Genomic DNA, 22813 nt, shown 5'->3' on the forward strand with positions numbered 1-22813 from the left:
TGTGACTCACATGGTATTTCCTTTCTAGGCATGCACCCCTAATGTTTCTTTGTGTGACCAAATTTCCTCATTTTATAAGGATAAAAATCATATTGCATCAGGGTCCATCCTAATGGCCTCATGTTAATTTAACCACATCTTTAAGACCTTATTTCCAAATACAGTCATATTTGAGGTACTGGGGGTTAGGGCTTAAATATATGAATTTTAGGGGACATTCAATCCACAACAGAGATTGTTCTCTGGATCCCATACTTAGGATCCCTAGCTTAGATATTCCTTCACAGGAAATCAGAGCACGTAGATGATCTGAGAGAAAAAGAAGAGGGCCATATGGTGAACACCACAGTTAGTGGGGGAAAGACATCCAAGCAGAGAGAGAGAGAAAAACCACTGAATTTGACTGGAAAGAGGAGGTCATAGATAGTCTTAGAAACATTTGCATGTGTGTGTGTGTGTGTGTGTGTGTAATATAAATACTATACATATGTTACATATATAAAGAGATAGCATTTCTTTTAAGAACTACTGAGAAAATAAAATTAAAGATGATAGTAAAAAGCAAAGAGTATGTGCTTCCACTCCCTCGTACAACTACTAAAATGACAGTAAAGGACACAGTCCAAAAAGGACAAACAGAACTTGAGTAGAGAAGCCAAAGAAATGTCAGCAACATTTTGGAAGTTCTACGACATATGGAAAAGTGTTGACTGGCTTTGCACACTAGAAAAGCTGAAATCTAAATGCTTGCAAGGTGAAGGGAGCCAATAAGCAAGCTGATTCATGAAAAAGAACTTTAGAAATGCTCAGGAATTCAAAGTCTACGGTCTCTCTGAGAATAGGAATGGTGGGTGTGGGTGAAATCAGGAGAAATGGTCCAAAGTTTGTACAATAAATAGGCCAGAAAACCAAGGGAAAGAGAATCAAGAGGAAAATAAAAAGAAGGAAAAACATTTAACAAATAATGAACATTTTCCAGAGCTGAAGGCCATGAGACCTCCTGTAGAAGGCCCAATGTGGATGAAAAAGATCAACTCTAAGAGAAATTTGAGAAAAATTTGAAACACAGAGGTGCTTGGGGTCAAAATTCAGGGTTAGGTTGCAGGAAACATGTTACATACAAAACTTAGAAATTAAAAAGGCATCAACTTCTCAGAAGCTATACTGAAAATCTGAAAACGATGGAATGATATCCTCAAACTTCTAAAGCCAATGATTTTCATTGGAGAATTTTATACTCACCTATCAATTGTATGTGAAGTTTGAATAATATTATTTTGAAACATAAAAAACTCAACATTTTACTTTGACTCCTTATTCAAGAAGTTACCAGAAGGCACACTTCCCCAAAAGGTCGTAATAAACTCAGAAAGAAGACTCTACAAATAAGAGGGAGAGTGGATGCTCCAGGATAATGGTGAAGTTAAACCCTGGGATGCTAAAAGAACCAGAAAGGATACGTCTAATTTAAAAACTGGTGGGGGGTGGGGCGCCTCGGTGGCTCAGTCGGTTAAGCGCCCAACTTAAGCGCTCAGGTCATGATCTCACAGTTCGGGGGTTCGAGCCCCGCATCGGGCTCTGTGCTGACAGCTCAGAGCCTGGAGCCTGTTTCAGATGCTGTGTCTCCCTCTCTCTCTGCCCCTCCCCTGCTCATGCTCTATCTCTCTGTCTCAAAACTAAATAAACATTGAAATAAAAAAAAAACTGGTGGGGGGATGGGCTAAACAGGTGATGGGCATTAAGGAGGGCGCTTGCTGCGATGAGCACTGGGTGTTATATATAAGCAATGAATCACTAAATTCTACTCCTGAAATTTAAAAAAAAATCTTGAAACTAATGAAAACTGAGAGACGGAGAACAAGTCTGGTAGAGAGTTTGGTGTTTGGTGAAAAATTAGTGAAAGTAATATAAAACTCTAAGCGAATAGAAAAGAAAGGGTGGGGATAATATTTAATCTCGGGATAAAAAAGAAGTGGGATCGATTTTCCTAATTATACTAATCTAAATGGTTATTACTTACTCAAAATTGTGCTATAGCTAAATGAGGGGACAGATAACTAGGGGATGTTGGTATAGTGCAGAGACATTTTAGCTACAGTACTGGAAGAAAAGAACACTAAAGCCTTCATCTTTCTTAAGAGAAAGTGAACAGATACTGTCTAAAATCAATGGTGTCAAGTAAGAACAGTATTAGAAATGTTATTTAGAAAATGGAGGTTAAGAATGAGAAGAAACAACAAAAGAGTTTGAAATAATTTTCTCTAGGGTTTAGGAACTGGCAGAGATGAAGGGATGCTGTTTTTCATCATAAATTCTTTTAAGTGACTTTAAAAACTACGGACATTGATCATTTTGACAAACATAAAAGTAAATGTGTATTATAAGGAAAATGTATTATGTAATATTTTTATGCCAAAAAATACTATTGTCTAAATATTTCTGCATGTTTTAAGATTGATTTGGGTCAGAAAAAAAAATTCAGCTCAACTCAACTCTGTATAAACACAGACTCAAAGTGCTGTCTTTCTCATCACAGTTAACCTTTGCTTGAAAGGCTGAAGGCTTGAAATGCTGGGCACTTGCCTATCTTAATACACTTCAATCCACCGAGTTTAAGGAGCATCCACCTGAATCAATGATATTACCAACAGAACATCAAGGGTTAGCTATATCAAGTTCACACAGCCATTCGTTAGGCTAGGGTTTTTGTAGTATAAATCCTAGATGGATTGTTGGTAAAAGCATGTTCGAACCAAATTCAGATCTCAGGACAGTGGGTGTGGTGACAAGGACCATTATGCAAAGACTAATGTCAAACACACTAATCCAAAGTCTTCTGGGAATACAGGATCAGTGATGTGCTAGAAAAGTTCATTCTTGATAATTTATAAATTTCTCTCAAAATGATTTCATTTTCAATGAATACTTTATTTCTTTCAAAAAGTAATCACTTAGAATATTAAAATGGCTGACAATCAAAAAACTAATTCAAGTAACACCATGCAATAAGTTATCTCCCTCACCCCTTTCTCTCCCTCCTGATACAGTCTGATGTTTCCATACCTCTCGATAGCCATTGCTGATTTGTTCCAAACTGAGAGAATATACAAGATCCTTGCCTCCCACAAAGAGTCTCTCTTGATATTCATCCAGAAGCATTGCGTGGAGATCAAGAAACCCAAAAGGACTATGAAAAATTGATGTTCGATTTAGATCCAAGAGTTCTGAAAGGCAAAAGAAAATGTTCACTCAACAAGTCACAATACCAATACCTTTGTAACACTTTTATCACGGCTCTATTGTCATGCCTATTGGAACTATATAGTTAACATTCATTTTATGACAAATGTAAAGCCTTTAGAATTTATTAATCAAAGGATTAAAAATATGCAGTGCTTCACAATACCATATTGAACACTTGAAAGTTGCTAAGAGAATAGATCTTGAGAGTTCTTATCACAAGAAAAAAATTTGACGTGATGTTATGGATGTTAACTAAACTTGCTGCAGTAGTGTATCCATAATATGTATGTATATCAAATCACGTTGTGCACTTCAAATTTATACAATGCTACATATTAATATTTTCTTGATAAAACTAGAAAAACTAAAAAAAAAAATTGTTCAACCAGTAAAAAAAAGTGTAACTGGGAATAAATTTTAATGTGCACAAAGTAAAATCTTTTATAATTTTGTGACTCTAAAATAAGGTAAATAGTTTATGTTTGTACATAAAGAATTATCTTTCACAATCTTTATGTAAAGTGCTATGTGGAAGAATCATTCTATTATGACTTTTATACTTTTCTATGTGTAACAAAAATTCTAAATATACAAAAAATATTCTTTTTTTTTCACAAAAAAATCTTCTAAAAGTGTTTCCATTTAATTCCAGATGAACACCAACTCACAAAAAAATATATCTATTGAAACTAGTTTTAAAAGTCACATCCATAATCAATTAATTACTACTGACCTTTATTTTACTGATAGAGAAACTTAGGTGCCCAGAAATTAAATGACTGCCCTATACCCCTATACATACATTATTGCAACAAGAGATCACTCAAATTATATATATACACATACCATGAGGATTAAAGTACAACCGATGCGTATGTCATCACAGAAAGTCCTGTAGACTGAGAATCTGAAGAGCCACATTCAAGTCTTTGCTTTGCCATTAACTGCCTGAGTCACCTTGAACAATCACTTAGCCTCTTTATTGACTGATGGTGAGCCTGGCTTCTTCACATGTTAATCACCCTTCTATATTCAAAATTATTAATTCTTTGACTAAACTGCATTTCTAGAGTGGAGGTCATAAAAATACTGTAAAAAAAAACAACAAACCCAACACCCAGATATTTTAGAGAGTCTTTGAAAGTGCAGTATAAAACCTGTATTTTTGGAAGTTTAACAAATGGAAGGAGTATAATTAATAAGTGTAAATATCACATGTGCCATACTTAAGCTTACTTAAAGGGAAGTAGTTAAAATATTCATTTATGACTTTTCATATATTTTAATTATTATAGGGTCTAAGAATACTTTTTTTTTAAGTTGTAAGGAATTTTGGATCTTATTTTGATTTATTTATATTGCCTCGGAGAAATTGCTGCCAAGATACATTTGGATACATTAAATTGAGTATCACACACATGATTTAGGCAAAAAGTCAAGAAATTTCATCACTTATGAAGACACTTCTAGAATAATTCCTCAAGTCACATTAAGTTTTTGAGTTTAGAAGACCCAAAGAATAGACTATCATTTTCTTTAAACATTTTCACAAAATGAGAGAAGTGTCCTGAGTTGCTTCTTCAATTCTCCACTTTGACCATCACCATACAACAGAATAGTGCCAAGGACTGATTCCTAAGATGTTCAAGCATGTCAGTAGATACATTATTTCAGAATCATGATACTGACCAAAACGTATCAATGCGACAATTTATATTTTTCTTATCAATTTCCACAGGCATATATCCTTACTGTGATCCTCAATTTTTGCTAAGACACAAACTGCCCTTCTTAGCTGTCTGTGATTCTCTGACAATCTTGACTTTAAGTCAGAAAAGGTCACAAGTATCCATTATGAGTAAATATTTGTGTTTTAAACGTGTATCTACATATATCTGGAATAATGGACACAGAGGCATTCTACAATAGAAACATTTTTTTTAAGGCTATAGATATTTTATGCTCTAAGATTAACTCTACTTTTCTACTCATTTGATTATTTAACATGCCTCTTCCCAAAAGGATCTGAGATGACTTATACATTCAACTGAGCCAACAAATTTAATGCTAGAGGTATCAAGATGAAGGGGGAAAATAAAGAAAATAAGACTGGAATTAATTTTATTAACTGAAAGTTTTTAATTTAATATCCCTATACATTGTTAAAGAAAATAACAAAATGGAACCCAGACTTCCTAAACTTCAAAGTAAAAGCCACCATAAAACAATAGAAAAACTGTATCAGGTGCTTAGGAATGTTGCTTGGTGTGATGGTTAATCTTATGTATCAGCTTGAGTGGATCAGGACTGCCCAAATACTTGGCTAAATGTTACTTCTGGGTATATCTGTTAAGGTGTTTCTGGATGAGATTAGCATTAATTGATGGACTAACTAAAGCAATATGGGAGGACATCATCCAATGTGTTGAGGGTATCAGAAGAATAAAAGGTAGAGGAAGGAAGAACCCACTCTTTGTTTGTTTGTTTGTTTGTTTTGTTTTTCTACCTGTCTGATTGAGCCAGAATATCAGTTCTCTCCTGCCTCAGACTGAGACTTACATCATCAACTCCCCTGGTGCTTAGGTCTTCAGACTCCAACTAAACCATTATCTTTCCTGTCTCTCTACCTTGCTGACAGAAGCCTGTGTGACTTCTCAGCTTCTGTAATTGCATAAGCCAGTTTCTCATTACATATAAATCAATCAACCCCTCTCTCTCTCTCTCTCTCTCTCTCTCTCTCTCTCTCTCTCTCTCATTGGTTCTGTTTCTTTGGGGGAACCCTGGCTAATATACCTGGTACTAAGGACTAAGAGAAACTTCTCCTGAGGTCCTCTAAATGAATGTGGTGGGAAACACTATGATGAACACCCAACATCACTGAAGAAAATAAGGTATCAAGAGCCATACCTGTGTTTATAATTACATGCTTTGATGCAAGTCAACTGAATTCATATCAAAGTGCAATCTACCAAAAGTGACTTTATGGCCATGATAGCCATGTTAGTAAGGATGTCAATGATTTCAATTAACAGAGATTAATTAAATCAGGCCAACACAGATTCAAGGACAGAAAGTTAAGCCTCATAGTACTGGAAAACCAACAGTAGCACAAGGAATTTGCTTCTTGAGAAATGGTATATCTTTGCTTCTTGCTTTTCTTAATGCCACTTCTTCACTGAATTGATTCTAAGGGGTTTATTCATTAGTTTGTTCATGCTAAATAGGTATGCATTAGCCCCCAAATGTATAACCATCCAGCACTCACCCCACCCCAGCATGACAATAATTTTTGCATCTTTCAATTCAAGTTCCCAAGGAAAAGAATGTAATTGGCTTAGCCAGTGTTCACAATTCATAAATTTTTGGCTTCCTATAGACTGGCTGCTTTGGTATGATCAATTAACCATCCATGGTTAAATGTAGAAGACATGTGCGAAATAGTGTGTTCCCTATAATTATGGGGGGTCAGGACCATCACCATAGCTAAGCCTATCTAGTCTGTCTTTATTCATGAATAAATGTATAGTAACAAATTCATTACAAGCTATATTTCCTGCAGACTGAATAAGTTGAGCCGCAGTTTATATATGTTTGATATAATCTTACTAAATTTTGAAGAACATCTTCAAATATGAACATCTGGGTCTTCATTATCTAATCTGAATCCATCCTTCCTAATAACTGAATTGTTAAAATTCTTCACTCAATTGGAGAATAAACCTCACGGTCTGCACAGAAAATACTACCTCCATTTTTGTTCTCTTTTGGGATAGGGAAACATTCATCTATCTAATCCAAATGAAACTTTTAGGAATTAAAGTATGATTTATAAAAAGAGCACTGTAAAAATTTTTTAAAATTAATAAAAGCAAAGCAGTACACTTGGATAAATTATGCAATTCAAAAATTAAAAAAAAACAGAAAAATATTTATTAAGGAAAAAGTTAGGGAAATGTATTTATCAGAGCATAGATATAAAAAACTTATTGGGGCGCCTGGGTGGCTCAGTTGGTTAAGCGTCCAACTCCTGGTTTTGGCTCAGTTCATTATCTCACAGTTCATGAGTTCAAGCCCCGCATCAGGCTCCAAACCGTCAGTGAGGAGCCTGCTTGAAATTCTCTCTCTCTTTCTCTCTCTGTGTCCCTCTGCCACTCTCTCTCTCTCAAAATAAATAAACTTTAAAAATTTTTAAAAACAAATTATTGACCTTTCAGCATGTTGAAAAAAATTTTAAATAAAGGAAAACATCTATTGTCAACTTTTTGTAAACAGACATGTCATAATGAGAGACTGACAAAAACAAATTCATACAAAAAAGAATTTACCTTCATTAAATACACAAAGAGAAGATGGCGGCTTAGGAGGACGCTAGGCTCACCGCACGTCCTGCTGATCACTTAGATTCCATCTACACCTGCCTAAATAACCCAGAAAACCGCCAGAGGATTAGCAGAACAGAGTCGCCGGAGCCAAACGCAGACGAGAGGCCCACGGAAGAGGGTAGGAAGGGCGGCGAGGCGGTGCGCGCTCCACGGACTGGCGGGAGGGAGCCGGGGCGGAGGGGCGGCTCGCCGGCCAAGCAGAGCCCCCGAGTCGGGCTTGCAAAAGCGGAGGGGCCGGGCGGACTGTGTTCCGACAGCAAGCGCGACTTAGCGTCTGGGAGGTCAGAAATTAACAGCTCTGCTCGGAAAGCGGGAAGGCTGGAGGACAAAGGGAGGGAGAGCTGCTGAGCCCCCTGACAACAGAGCTCAGTTTGGTGGGGAACAAAGGCGCTCGCCAGCGCCATTTCCCCCGCCCATCCCCCAGCCGAAATCCCAAAGGGAACCGGTTCCTGCCAGGGAACTTGCTCGCTCCGCGCAAACACCCAACTCTGAGCTTCTGCGGAGCCAAACCTCCGGCAGCGGATCTGACTCCCTCCCGCTGCCACAGGGCCCCTCCTGAAGTGGATCACCTAAGGAGAAGCGATCTAAGCCTGCCCCTCCTGCCCCAGAGCACCTTGCCTACCCACCCCAGCTAATACGCCAGATCCCCAGCATCACAAGCCTGGCAGGGTGCAAGTAGCCCAGACGAGCCACACCACCCCACAGTGAATCCCGCCCCTAGGAGAGGGGAAGAGAAGGCACACACCAGTCTGACTGTGGCCCCAGCGGTGGGCTGGGGGCAGACATCAGGTCTGACTGCGGCCCCGCCCACCAACTCCAGGTATACACCACAGCACAGGGGAAGTGCCCTGCAGGTCCTCACCACGCCAGGGACTATCCAAAATGACCAAGCGGAAGAACTCCCCTCAGAAGAATCTCCAGGAAATAACAACAGCTAATGAGCTGATCAAAAAGGATTTAAATAATATAACAGAAAGTGAATTTAGAATAATAGTCATAAAATTAATCGCTGGGCTTGAAAACAGTATACAGGACAGCAGAGAATCTCTTGCTACAGAGATCAAGGGACTAAGGAACAGTCACGAGGAGCTGAAAAACGCTTTAAACGAAATGCATAACAAAATGGAAACCACCACAGCTCGGCTTGAAGAGGCAGAGGAGAGAATAGGTGAACTAGAAGATAAAGTTATGGAAAAAGAGGAAGCTGAGAAAAAGAGAGATAAAAAAATCCAGGAGTATGAGGGGAAAATTAGAGAATTAAGTGATACACTAAAAAGAAATAATATACGCATAATTGGTATCCCAGAGGAGGAAGAGAGAGGGAAAGGTGCTGAAGGGGTACTTGAAGAAATCATAGCTGAGAACTTCCCTGAACTGGGGAAGGAAAAAGGCATTGAAATCCAAGAGGCACAGAGAACTCCCTTCAGACGTAACTTGAATCGATCTTCTGCACGACATATCATAGTGAAACTGGCAAAATACAAGGATAAAGAGAAAATTCTGAAAGCAGCAAGGGGTAAACGTGCCCTCACATATAAAGGGAGACCTATAAGACTCGTGACTGATCTCTCTTTTGAAACTTGGCAGGCCAGAAAGAATTGGCAAGAGATTTTCAGGGTGCTAGACAGAAAAAATATGCAGCCAAGAATCCTTTATCCAGCAAGTCTGTCATTTAGAATAGAAGGAGAGATAAAGGTCTTCCCAAACAAACAAAAACTGAAGGAATTTGTCACCACTAAACCAGCCCTACAAGAGATCCTAAGGGGGACCCTGTGAGACAAAGTCCCAGAGACATCACTATAAGCATAAAACATACAGACATCACAATGACTCTAAACCCGTATCTTTCTATAATAACACTGAATGTAAATGGATTAAATGCGCCAACCAAAAGACATAGGGTATCAGAATGGATAAAAAAACAAGACCCATCTATTTGCTGTCTACAAGAGACTCATTTTAGACCTGAGGACACCTTTAGATTGAGAGTGAGGGGATGGAGAACTATTTATCATGCGACTGGAAGCCAAAAGAAAGCTGGAGTAGCCATACTTATATCAGACAAACTAGACTTTAAATTAAAGGCTGTAACAAGAGATGAAGAAGGACATTATATAATAGTTACAGGGTCTATCCATCAGGAAGAGCTAACAATTATCAATGTCTATGCACCGAATACCGGAGCCCCCAAATATATAAAACAATTACTCATAAACATAAGCAACCTTATTGATAAGAATGTGGTAATTGCAGGGGACTTTAATACACCACTTACAGAAATGGATAGATCAACTAGACACACGGTCAATAAAGAAACAAGGGCCCTGAATGAGACATTGGATGAGATGGACTTGACAGATATATTTAGAACTCTGCATCCCAAAGCAACAGAATATACTTTCTTCTCGAGTGCACATGGAACATTCTCCAAGATAGATCATATACTGGGTCACAAAACAGCCCTTCATAAGTTTACAAGAATTGAAATTATACCATGCTTACTTTCAGACCACAATGCCATGAAGCTTGAAATCAACCACAGGAAAAAGTCTGGAAAACCTCCAAAAGCATGGAGGTTAAAGAACACCCTACTAACGAATGAGTGGGTCAACCAGGCAATTAGAGAAGAAATTAAAAAATATATGGAAACAAACGAAAATGAAAATACAACAATCCAAACACTTTGGGACGCAGCAAAGGCAGTCCTGAGAGGAAAATACATTGCAATCCAGGCCTATCTCAAGAAACAAGAAAAATCCCAAATACAAAATCTCACAGCACACCTAAAGGAACTAGAAGCAGAACAGCAAAGGCAGCCTAAGCCCAGCAGAAGAAGAGAAATAATAAAGATCAGAGCAGAAATAAACAATATAGAAACTAAAAAAACTGTAGAGCAGATCAATGAAACCAAGAGTTGGTTTTTTGAAAAAATAAACAAAATTGACAAACCTCTAGCCAGGCTTCTCAAAAAGAAAAGGGAGATGACCCAAATAGATAAAATCATGAATGAAAATGGAATGATTACAACCAATCCCTCAGAGATACAAACAATTATCAGGGAATACTATGAAAACTTATATGCCAACAAATTGGACAACCTGGAAGAAATGGACGAATTCCTGAACACCCACACGCTTCCAAAACTCAATCAGGAGGAAATAGAAAGCTTGAACAGACCCATAACCAGCGAAGAAATTGAATCGGTTATCAAAAATCTCCCAACAAATAAGAGTCCAGGACCAGATGGCTTCCCAGGGGAGTTCTACCAGACGTTTAAAGCAGAGATAATACCTATCCTTCTCAAGCTATTCCAAGAAATAGAAAGGGAAGGAAAACTTCCAGACTCATTCTATGAAGCCAGTATTACTTTGATTCCTAAACCAGACAGAGACCCAGTAAAAAAAGAGAACTACAGGCCAATATCCCTGATGAATATGGATGCAAAAATTCTCAATAAGATACTAGCAAATCGAATTCAACGGCATATAAAAAGAATTATTCACCATGATCAAGTGGGATTCATTCCTGGGATGCAGGGCTGGTTCAACATTCGCAAATCAATCAGCGTGATACATCACATTAACAAAAAAAGAGAGAAGAACCATATGATCCTGTCAATCGATGCAGAAAAGGCCTTCGACAAAATCCAGCACCCTTTCTTAATAAAAACCCTTGAGAAAGTCGGGATAGAAGGAACATACTTAAACATCATAAAAGCCATTTATGAAAAGCCCACAGCTAACATCATCCTCAACGGGGAAAAACTGAAAGCTTTTTCCCTGAGATCAGGAACACGACAAGGATGCCCACTCTCACCGCTGCTGTTTAACATAGTGCTGGAAGTTCTAGCATCAGCAATCAGACAACAAAAGGAAATCAAAGGCATCAAAATTGGCAAAGATGAAGTCAAGCTTTCGCTTTTTGCAGATGACATGATATTATACATGGAAAATCCGATAGACTCCACCAAAAGTCTGCTAGAACTGATCCAGGAATTCAGCAAAGTTGCAGGCTACAAAATCAATGTACAGAAATCAGTTGCATTCTTATACACTAACAATGAAGCAACAGAAAGACAAATAAAGAAACTGATCCCATTCACAATTGCACCAAGAAGCATAAAATACCTAGGAATAAATCTAACCAAAGATGTAAAGGATCTGTATGCTGAAAACTATAGAAAGCTTCTGAAGGAAATTGAAGAAGATTTAAAGAAATGGAAAGACATTCCCTGCTCATGGATTGGAAAAATAAATATTGTCAAAATGTCAATACTACCCAAAGCTATCTACACATTCAATGCAATCCCAATCAAAATTGCACCAGCATTCTTCTCGAAACTAGAACAAGCAATCCTAAAATTCATATGGAACCACAAAAGGCCCCGAATAGCCAAAGGAATTTTGAAGAAGAAGACCAAAGCAGGAGGCATCACAATCCCAGACTTTAGCCTCTACTACAAAGCTGTCATCATCAAGACAGCATGGTATTGGCACCAAAACAGACACATAGACCAATGGAATAGAATAGAAACCCCAGAACTAGACCCACAAACGTATGGCCAACTCATCTTTGACAAAGCAGGAAAGAACATCCAATGGAAAAAAGACAGCCTCTTTAACAAATGGTGCTGGGAGAACTGGACAGCAACATGCAGAAGGTTGAAACTAGACCACTTTCTCACACCATTCACAAAAATAAACTCAAAATGGATAAAGGACCTAAATGTGAGACAGGAAACCATCAAAACCTTAGAGGAGAAAGCAGGAAAAGACCTCTCTGACCTCAGCCGTAGCAATCTCTTCCTCGACACATCCCCAAAGGCAAGGGAATTAAAAGCAAAAGTGAATTCCTGGGACCTTATGAAGATAAAAAGCTTCTGCACAGCAAAGGAAACAACCAACAAAACTAAAAGGCAACCAACGGAATGGGAAAAGATATTCGCAAATGACATATCGGACAAAGGGCTAGTATCCAAAATCTATAAAGAGCTCACCAAACTCCACACCCGAAAAACAAATAACCCAGTGAAGAAATGGGCAGAAAACATGAATAGACACTTCTCTAAAGAAGACATCCGGATGGCCAACAAGCACATGAAAAGATGTTCAGCGTCGCTCCTTATCAGGGAAATACAAATCAAAACCACACTCAGGTATCACCTCACGCCAGTCAGAGTGGCCAAAATGAACAAATCAGGAGACTATAGATGCTGGAGAGGATGTGGAGAAACGGGAACCCTCTTGCACTGTTGGTGGGAATGCAAATTGGTGCAGCCGCTCTGGAAAGCAGTGTGGAGGTTCCTCAGAAAATTAAAAATAGACCTACCCTATGACCCAGTAGTAGCACTGCTAGGAATTTATCCAAGGGATACAGGAGCACTGATGCATAGGGCCACTTGTACCCCAATGTTCATAGCAGCACTCTCAACAATAGCCAAATTATGGAAAGAGCCTAAATGTCCATCAACTGATGAATGGATAAAGAAATTGTGGTTTATATACACAATGGAATATTACATGGCAATGAGAAAAAATGAAATATGGCCTTTTGTAGCAACGTGGATGGAACTGGAGAGTGTGATGCTAAGTGAAATAAGCCATACAGAGAAAGACAGATACCATATGGTCTCACTCTTATGTGGATCCTGAGAAACTTACCAGGAACCCATGGGGGAGGGGAAGGAAAAAAAAAAAAAAGAGGTTAGAATGGGAGAGAGCCAAAGCATAAGAGACTGTTAAAAACTGAGAACAAACTGAGGGTTGATGGGGGGTGGGAGGGAGGAGAGGGTGGGTGATGGGTATTGAGGAGGGCACCTTTTGGGATGAGCACTGGGTGTTGTATGGAAACCAATTTGTCAATAAATTTCAGAAAAAAAAATAAAAAAAAAAAATAAAAAAGTAACTAAAAAAAAAAAAATACACAAAGAAATAAATGTGAAAATATCATTTTAAATGGTATTCTAAAAAATTACAATAAGCAGTAAAAATGAGGCTCACAGTATTACTATTAGGACTCTCTTGGAGGCCAGTGTAACATTTCTATGATTTCCAAACTTTTCCCAGTGAACATGTATCACTTTATTAAAAACACAACTACATCCTTAAAAAAAGGGAAACAAAAGGGAAAGGGATTTTCTCTTGTGTTCTGATAGTGTTCCTTTCAGCCCCGACTCTCAAGGTAGTAATGACAGTTAATATTCATTGAGTAGTTATATGTCACATATTGTGTAGGGACTTGGCATTTACTGTCTCATTTAATCATGTGGCACTTCCATAAAGGAGGACCTACAACTACTCCCATTTTCTAGATGTTGACAGAGATCTGAAGAGATCTGGTGCACAGCTAGGGTTATATGGTCATTGTTGGTACCAAAATTTGTACAAGAGAAGTTGAATGAAGACCTTTGCCTTGAAAAATACATGTGAACTAGTTGTGTCTATCACCACTATGAACTCACACAGCTTAGTCATCTCCCGTCCTGGTACCCGAAGACAAAGGTCAAAAAGACTGACTTATTAAAAGCTCGTTCCTTACTAACACCAATTCCAGAACCCATGATATATAAAACTCTTCAAGAAACAACTGAGAAAAATCTAGTCATTAAGGAATTATAATATGTCTGAAATATAATGCATTTTTACAGAGCCTGATACAAATAGATAAAATGGAAGGTTTTCCCAACACTGAAGAGTTGGTATTAATACAAAATAATTCAACAGTGGCAACATCAACATGAAAATTCATATCAATTTTAGTTTTAATTTCCTTTAATATATGTTTTATAAACTCAAATAACTACAGAATTTTCCATGTTGCCTTGACTTGTAAATTTGTGACATTTTTGGCATCAGTCATCTTTTTTGAAAAAAGGATAATGTTTTTAATTTACCACAGAGTTTCAAAATGTATTGAAGTTTTAAGGTATGTATTAGCGAAAGAAATTCAGGCAAGAAGCTTCCCTCCCTCAGAACTTTTTCCTCTTTTTAGTTTTCAAGCCAGCACTTTGTCATATTAATGATTTTAGCTCCAAATTATAGTCTGTGGACTTGTCATATTTACCAAGCAATGGCTAACTTCTTTATCCATCTGCACTGCTTCAAGCTGCCTAGATGAAAGAATTAGAAAACATACAGGAAGAGGGGGGACAAAAGAAACTCTAATCTCAGGTAATCTCCAGACAACACAGTGCAAATAATGGACAGTGCTGACTCGGTTAAAAGGAGAGAGCTCATCTTGAGTTCTTCCTACTCTAAAAATAACATGAATTACTTGGGGGAGGGACTGGACAAAGAAACAAGACTAAACTGAGATGCACCAACTCAGAGTTCATCCGGAAATTTTCTCAAGAGGCAACTAATTATTACTGCTAAGCTGCATGCTAATTATCAGCTGTCAATGAAGATATACACAACGGATTTAGTCACTTCCTCTCACGGTCTTTCTTTTTTAACCTGTAAGGGAAATAGTTTTAAAAATCATTGACATCAGTATGTTACAGAAACGGTTCTCTACACTCTGTCAAAATATATTTAAATTCCACACACCCATGTGTAGTAAGAAGGGGGAGGAGGGAGGACACATTTTTCAGTTCTCAAACAAAAACAGATTCCCAAGGGAGGAGTGTTTTCTTCCTTTACTGTCACCTGCAAAGTAGCAACTTCCTGAGACCCAGAAATTTAAACTTGTCATTATTGTCTGAATCAATTATTTTATTCATTGCATGTCTTAAAGTTAATTTAACAATACTGAATTCCATACATAGTAAGCACTGCTAACGAAAATGAAATACAGAAATGAAATAACTATTAGAAATTTTCTTAAACTTCTTAATGGTCCCCAAAGGAAAAGGTTTCTTACAAAATGATGATTTTGACAGTTCCAATCAGTGATAGCTAATGGCTGGTAAGAATGTTGAAACAAAGTGGTAAAGAAATAACCAATTAACTTTTTTAAAAACTTTTTTGAAGTTTATTTATTTTTGAGAGAGACAGGCAGAGAGAGAAACCCAAGCAGACTCCACACTGTCAATGAAGAGCCCAATGGGGAGTTTGAGATCACAAACCATGAAATCGTGACCTGAGCCTAAATCAAGAGTCAGACACTTAACCGACTAAGCCACCCAGGTGCCCCTAGCTGGTTTTTGTTGTTGTTGTTGTTGTTTTTTAAGTGTAAACAAGGGATAGCTCAGTGGTTTGCTAATTCCTCTTTCTAGCAATGGAGCGGCTGGCCTTCATGCATTCTCTGAACTTTTAGATTCTATCTTACAAGGCAAAGGTTCACTACAGGCACTGTGGTGTCCCACGTTTTTAACTATTAACCACTTCCAACAAAAGCAAAAAGAGCTCAAATGCACATATAAATAGCCAGACATTAAAGAGATTTTTATTTCCTTGGTGAAGGAAAACAAAATAGTGTCAGAATTATAAGATTCCTTGTCTTCCTATCTTTTGTAAATTATTTAGTATTAAACATGCTGTTCTAGATTATTGGTGTCAGAACTCTACAAACACAAGGTCACAAAAGGGCAAGGTTACAAAGAATCATTGTCCATGAGCTATACATGTATTTGTATGCATGTATTTACTTATTTTCACTGAAGTTTATTTATTTATTTTGAGAGAGGGAGAGAGAAAGAGAGAGAGAATGCAAGCAGGGCAGGGGCAGAAAGAAGAGACAGAATCTCAAGTAGGCTTAGCACTGATAATGCGGAGCCCCATGTGGGGCTCGAACCCACTAACCATGAGATTGTGACCTGAGCCGAAACCAGGAGTTAGACACTTAACCCAGTGAGCCACCAGGCGCCCCTCCATGTATTTAAATTATTGAACAAAATCATAAAATACAAAGTGCTACTCTCTAAAAGTGAGTAACTAAACAATTTATTTTTGATTGCCTCCTGAATGTTTAATTATGATTACATTTCATGGGAGGCCAAAAGAGCAAGTTCTTGGTGAATTAATTTCCTAAACTGAACCTGTGTGCCAGGGGTACTCTGGACTAGGACCCTAGTAGGTCATTCATTCCACATTCTTTTAAGGATGTTGTAAACTAGGGCATGCTATTCTTTTTTTTTTTTTAATTTTTTTTTTCAACGTTTATTTATTTTTGGGACAGAGAGAGACAGAGCATGAACGGGGGAGGGGCAGAGAGAGAGGGAGACACAGAATCGGAAGCAGGCTCCAGGCTCTGAGCCATCAGCCCAGAGCCTGACGCGGGGCTCGAACTCACGGACCGCAAGATCGTGACCTGGCTGAAGTCGGACGCTTAACCGACTGCGCCACCCAGGCGCCCCTAGGGCATGCTATTCTAAGTGTAACAGGAGGGCCATCAAAGGTTTGAAGAGCAATTATATGATCAGATTTACTTAAAAAATACAAATGGCTTTTAATGTGCATAATGAGCAGAAGGGCGCACAAGTTAGATGAAAGGAGTTTTTTGTTTGTTTGTTTGTTTGTTTTAATCAGCAAGTGAGGAAATGGTAGTAGGAAAGCAAATTACCTTGTAAATGCAGAGACCTGAACAACTATGTGGAAGAAACCTGGGCATCAAATTTTATACAATAAGGTAAAGTATTTTTCAAATGTGTATTTATTTTGAGAGAGAGAAAGAGAAAGCGTGAACAGGGAAGGGGCAGAGAAGGAGAGAGAATCATAAGGAGACTCCACACTGTGAGCGCAGAGCCCAATACAGGGCTTGGTCTCACAAAGTGTGAGATCACGACCTGAGGCGAAATCAAGAGTTGCACAGTCAACCAACTGAGCCATCCAGGCACCCCAAAAAGAATTTTTTTTAATATTTAAGTTATTTAGGACTAGGATAACACCATCACTCAATTTGTTGAAAAATTCACTACATATGGACCTCTAGGCACTATCTGGGGGATTTCAGAGAGATATTAAAGATCAACCTAATTCTGTAAAAATAACACAAGTCAGATTTTGGTATCCCTCATTCTATTTCTCTAAAATAATTTTAGATGTGAGGTTTTCCAAGGTTACGTACTTGATATAATTGGGCCCTTTTATTTTATTTTATTCTATTCTATTTTATTTTTAAGGAAATGCACTTTATAGTTCAAAACCAAAAAGAATGCAGAAGGTTATGATGATAAACTCCCTCCTATCTGGACTTCCTCTTCCTCTGCAGTTCTCAGTCCTTTAACCTCAATGGCTTAACCATGTCTAGTTTCTTGGATATTCTTCCAGAGTTTCTAATACATATACAACAAATAAGGTAGACAGGTCTTTAATACCTTCCCAACTTTGTGCACAAAAAAAAATCATAATATAAACTCTGTTCTTTACTTTTTGTTCACTTAATACACCTTGGAAATTTTTCTGTTCAAAACTTAGAGAGGTTATAGTTGCATGGTATTCTATTTTAGGAATCACCTATTGGCATACATTTGAACTCTTTCAAATTTTTGCTATCGCCTTGACAATATTGTATTATTAAAGTTCAGGATTTTTGCTGATCTGATTGGGGAATTATTATGGGCAAAATAAGGCATCTTTTCACATAGAATACTGTGTCTTTATTTTTATCATTTTTCTCTTTAAGTCCATCCATAGCCTATTCTTCCACAAGATTAAAGGTGCTTTGTCAACATCTGAATTTAAGAACTTTTCAAACTTAAAGTTTTATGTGACATGAAGTTATGGTTAGGAGATGGAGGTTAAACCCTTAAACACACGTGTGCTTCAGCCACATTAGAAATATATTTTTAATGTGTTATGTTTTTGCTTTAGTAAATAGAGTTAATTTTTGACTGGGGTAATTAACCAGTTTGCCAATAACAGTACACACACACACAATGTTATGAATCAGAAGTGGCCAGAGAAAATGCTCAGTCTCCCAGAGGCTGAATTTGCATGTGAACAAACTCCTACACACAAATGTTCAGCTGGGCAGTTATGTACAGACAGGCAATGAGTGGCCTTGCCCACAGTGGAAGTGCTTTAGTCACCATGGTGACAATGGTTTTACAACCAGAGGCCTTGGTGAAATGCCTCCTTTCCTAGGACACTGCTAATGATCCAGACTTTTGGGTCCTCTCATTCATCCTCCCTGCCTTCGGGGCCATGTTTTCCATCTGGCCTCTTCAGATTCCAATTCCCTTAGACTTCTCTGGACTTTTCCTACAGCTCCATTTCTGAAGCTCCCTACTGAATCCATTTTGATTCTCTGGGTTTTAACAATTATTTTTAATCATCCATGATTTTCCAAATCTACTACCCTTCCTTAGACAGATTAACTAGGAGTTCTATTAAGAGCAACAATCTAGTATTTTCTTAGTAACTTAATCACGCCAATGAAATACAGGAAATCTGCTCAATATATAATTTCCCAAGGCCAATGCTGTGAAGGTCAATTTTTATTTATGGCCAAGCTTTTACTGAACAGTAACCAATGAGAAAGGCTCTTTCATATGGAGGAAAAAATGATTCACCCAAAACTGACCTTTAAGCCCTACTCTTAACTCTATAGAGATTTTGGGACACTTGTTTATAAGAAATTCAGAATTCCAAGTAACAAATATTTTAGAAAATATGTGAAATATTCAGTCAAAGCAGAAGCTAAGAAAGCCAAGAATATATGTGAAATACTGTAATGTTTTCTGTATGGTTAGTCACTGAAAATTTATGTTTGGGGTGGGATACATTTCTACAAGTCCTACAAAATGCTCTTGGTTTTCTAAGTGTACTACAGGTCTGATCACCATGAGAACACTTTCTTCGAAAATATTTTCATACAGTCTATGATACTGTCTCCAGCAACAAAGCTTTGATTTCATTCATTCATTCATGTGTTACTTATTTTTTAATGTTAGACATATATAAATGCATTCATTCACAGTAATATTTTAAAAGACAGTTTTTCTGGATTATGCCATTTCACTATGGCTCGGCTCTTGTTTAATATTTAAAACTTACAGCATAATAAAATACAATTGCTCTATAAATTTACATCACATTCTGTCAGAATTAGATTTAAAATAAATGAACAATAGCACTGTGTAATTAATTCCCTCTAACATATATTTAACAATCTTGGCTTCTGAGGCTCAGTCTATATCTGCATCAAAAAAATACATTTTGTAAGATGTTTTCTGAATTTTGGAAGTTGGCTAATACATACACAGTTGTAATTAGCTTAACTAGCTATTAAACTATGAATATATTTCAATATTAACTCAGAAATGTTTTATGTTATAAAATTAATGTGTTTTCTATAATCTGTATGTTTAATTGAATTTAAGTCCTGCTAAGAAGGTAAAAAGGTCTATTTTTTCATGTTGTATTTGATCATTTTAGTGTTAGAGTAATATAACTGATTAATACATAGCATAATTTTTTTCTTTTTTCAGTTTTACTGGGATATAACATTATATTACTTTAAGGTATACAAAATAATGATTTGGTGTACATGTATATTAAGAAGTGATTACCACAGTAAATTAATAGCAATCACTTCACATAATTACAATTTTTTTGTGGTAAGAACTTTTATAATCTACTCTTTTAGCAATTTTCAAATACACAATACATTATTGTTAACTACAGTCACCATGCTGTACATTACATCCTTAGGGTTTATTTATTTTATAACTGGAAGACTGTGCCTTTTGAACATCTTCATCCATTTCCATTACCAAACATTTTTCTATTTTTGTTGAAATTATGTATCTTACTCTAACAACAATTTTTATTGACCTTTGGCCTATCACATAAAATATTTTATCTAATAAATAACCATCACATAACAAAAAACAAACAAATTAAAATCTGAATCGTGTTTTTTACCTGATCATATACTGGTTCAAATATTTGATATCTGAAGTTCTTGAAAGAAACATGACTCTATTTTTAGATCCTATATTGACCCCCAAATCCATACTTGTTTAGCTGGTGTCCACTTGCTATTTTCTCTTAGAGTCTTAACAGTCTTCTCTGACTTAGCAAATGAAGAATAAACTCTTGATTTCCACCTATAAACAAACTCCTCTTCCAGTCTTCCACTCTCAGTAAATGGCACTTTGAGTCTTGTGAAGTACTTGTGATTTGTCCTGATTCTTGTGTCTCTGAATACCACATCATGTATCCTCAATATTTCTACTTCCACTCCATGGAAGAACCTCCTATTTTCTACCCTCCTATGCTTCTACCCTCCCTTAGGTCCCCTCCTACTGTTTACCTTGAAGTAGCCAGTGACTCTCCCAAAATATTAACTTGAATCATGAAGTTCCTTCCTCTGAATGAAACCTGGCAACTGTTTCCCAATATCCTTAGATTAAAATCTTAGTTCAAAGTCTGTCACAACCTTATCTGTCAGGCATACAACTCAGGCCAGATGTGGCTCCCACTTCTCCTTTGCTCAGGGAGCTCCAGGACACAGGCTTTAGAGTTTTTCCCTGACTCTCCCCTCTGCCTGATGTGTGCCTCCTGTCTTCTGTGTAGTTAGCTGGTTCCTCACTCTGTGAAGTCTCCCCCATCTGAGGAGTTTCAAGTTCCCATCCAGGCACTTGGTGTGGCATCACTGTCTTGCAACATAATCCTACACTGTGTAAATGTTACTTGGTTTTGTTTTCTGTTTGTATTTTTCCTTACTTGTGTATCTTTTTCCTTTTCTGACAAGAAACAAGTTGCACCAGAAGAGAGACTTTTTCCATCACGGTCACTATGATGACCCCAGAGCCTAGTCCAGGGCTAGCCACTTGTTTAGTAGGCACTGGATAAAGATGTGTGAGACAAACAGAATCTCTCTGAATCTCAACTTTTCATGTATGAAATGGTGATAACGATAACTAATTAGTAGGGTTGCTGTAAGAATCATATAATTCATAACAGATGGTCAATATATACGGATTTCTTTCTCCTTTCTTTGATGTTGATAAATTATTGGGCATTGAATGAAAATTTCCCCTGAAGAAATAGGACTTTCTTAATTATATTCTGTCAAGTGGACATAGTTGCTCTCTAGGCTTCTTGTATAGGCTTAGAGTGAAATAGGAAATTTTGCAAGTACATGATTACTATGATCAGTGTAAAACAGCTAGTCTGTATTTTAAGTTAAAACCTTGCTTTGCTCCCAATAGTACTTTGGAATAATTTTCTATTCCTCCTTTTAGTCTACATTTACCTCAGCTGGCAAGAGAAAATTTATGTGTTTTTTTTTAATCTGCTTCCTTTCTTCATCATTTATATGCTCAATCTATATTATACAAAACTATCTCTACCCTTGAAATTTAAAGTTTAAGTACCAAAAGAGCAGGTAAATAAATATTCTTTCATCACTTTTGCTATTACTATCAAAACTTGAATTTCTAGGAGTTTTCCAGCATTTAATTAGGTAGTTGTTTTTATTAAGAAGAGAGTTGTCAATTTCTAGACAGGTGCATGTTTGACTTCGTGTTAAAACATCACAGCGAAACAGCCTGCGCATTCTCATTTCCTGACCTCTAATAAAGAGCTTCAGTCTCATCTTTAGAAATAACAGAACTTTCTCTAAAGCCATATAATTTAATACTATAAAACATTCTTTCTAAAAAAAATGACTTCCAGACATACCATCTGACCATCTAACACACTGAACACTCGCACCTTTAAAAATATGTGGTTTGCAGACTCGTATCACCATCAAGTAATGACTACTGTGTATCTCTATTAACATCACATTTCCTCATGGCTTCAATTCTTACAGAATAATAACTGAATTTCAAATCCAAGCAGAATTAAAAGCAATTATATCATCTTTTGGTATCCCATTAATTAAATGGAAATTGAATCTACTCATTCACATTATAAGACAAAGAAAATAACACCAATAATACCGTTGGTAGATATACATCTGGATACAGAAATGAGGCTATGTGTTATCTGCCATCATTTGATAGGTTTGGGAAAGCTACACAACCACTAAAAGCTCATTTGCTCTTAAATTACATGCCTCAATTACTGTAGCTGCTGCCATGTGAACCGGATGCCTCTTAATAGGTAATAGGCCCCCTGGGTAGATGAGTTCTCTTCAGATGTGGCCGAGGAACGTGAAGAGAGGAGACAAACCATTGCTATGTGTACAATTCACTGATGACTTTCTTTCACAAAAACCTGCCTTAGTGACTAAGCTGCTAACAAATTCTTCTTCTGTTTTCCTTTTCTGGCAATCCTCAACAAGCATTGATTCAG

General features: G+C 37.2%; 1 protein-coding gene across 1 annotated transcript in view; it reads right to left on the reverse strand.

Moving 5' to 3' along the window:
- SEMA3E (semaphorin 3E) overlaps nt 1–22813 on the reverse strand; it is a 243916-nt gene that overhangs the window by 106045 nt on the left and 115058 nt on the right. The window contains exon 2 of the mRNA XM_043588729.1: nt 3064–3224. Within this exon, the coding sequence (XP_043444664.1) occupies nt 3064–3224 (161 nt within the window). The remainder of the gene's footprint in view (nt 1–3063; nt 3225–22813) is intronic.

The sequence above is a fragment of the Prionailurus bengalensis genome, chromosome A2 (genome assembly GCF_016509475.1).
Source record: "Prionailurus bengalensis isolate Pbe53 chromosome A2, Fcat_Pben_1.1_paternal_pri, whole genome shotgun sequence".
Classification (NCBI taxonomy): domain Eukaryota; kingdom Metazoa; phylum Chordata; class Mammalia; order Carnivora; family Felidae; genus Prionailurus; species Prionailurus bengalensis.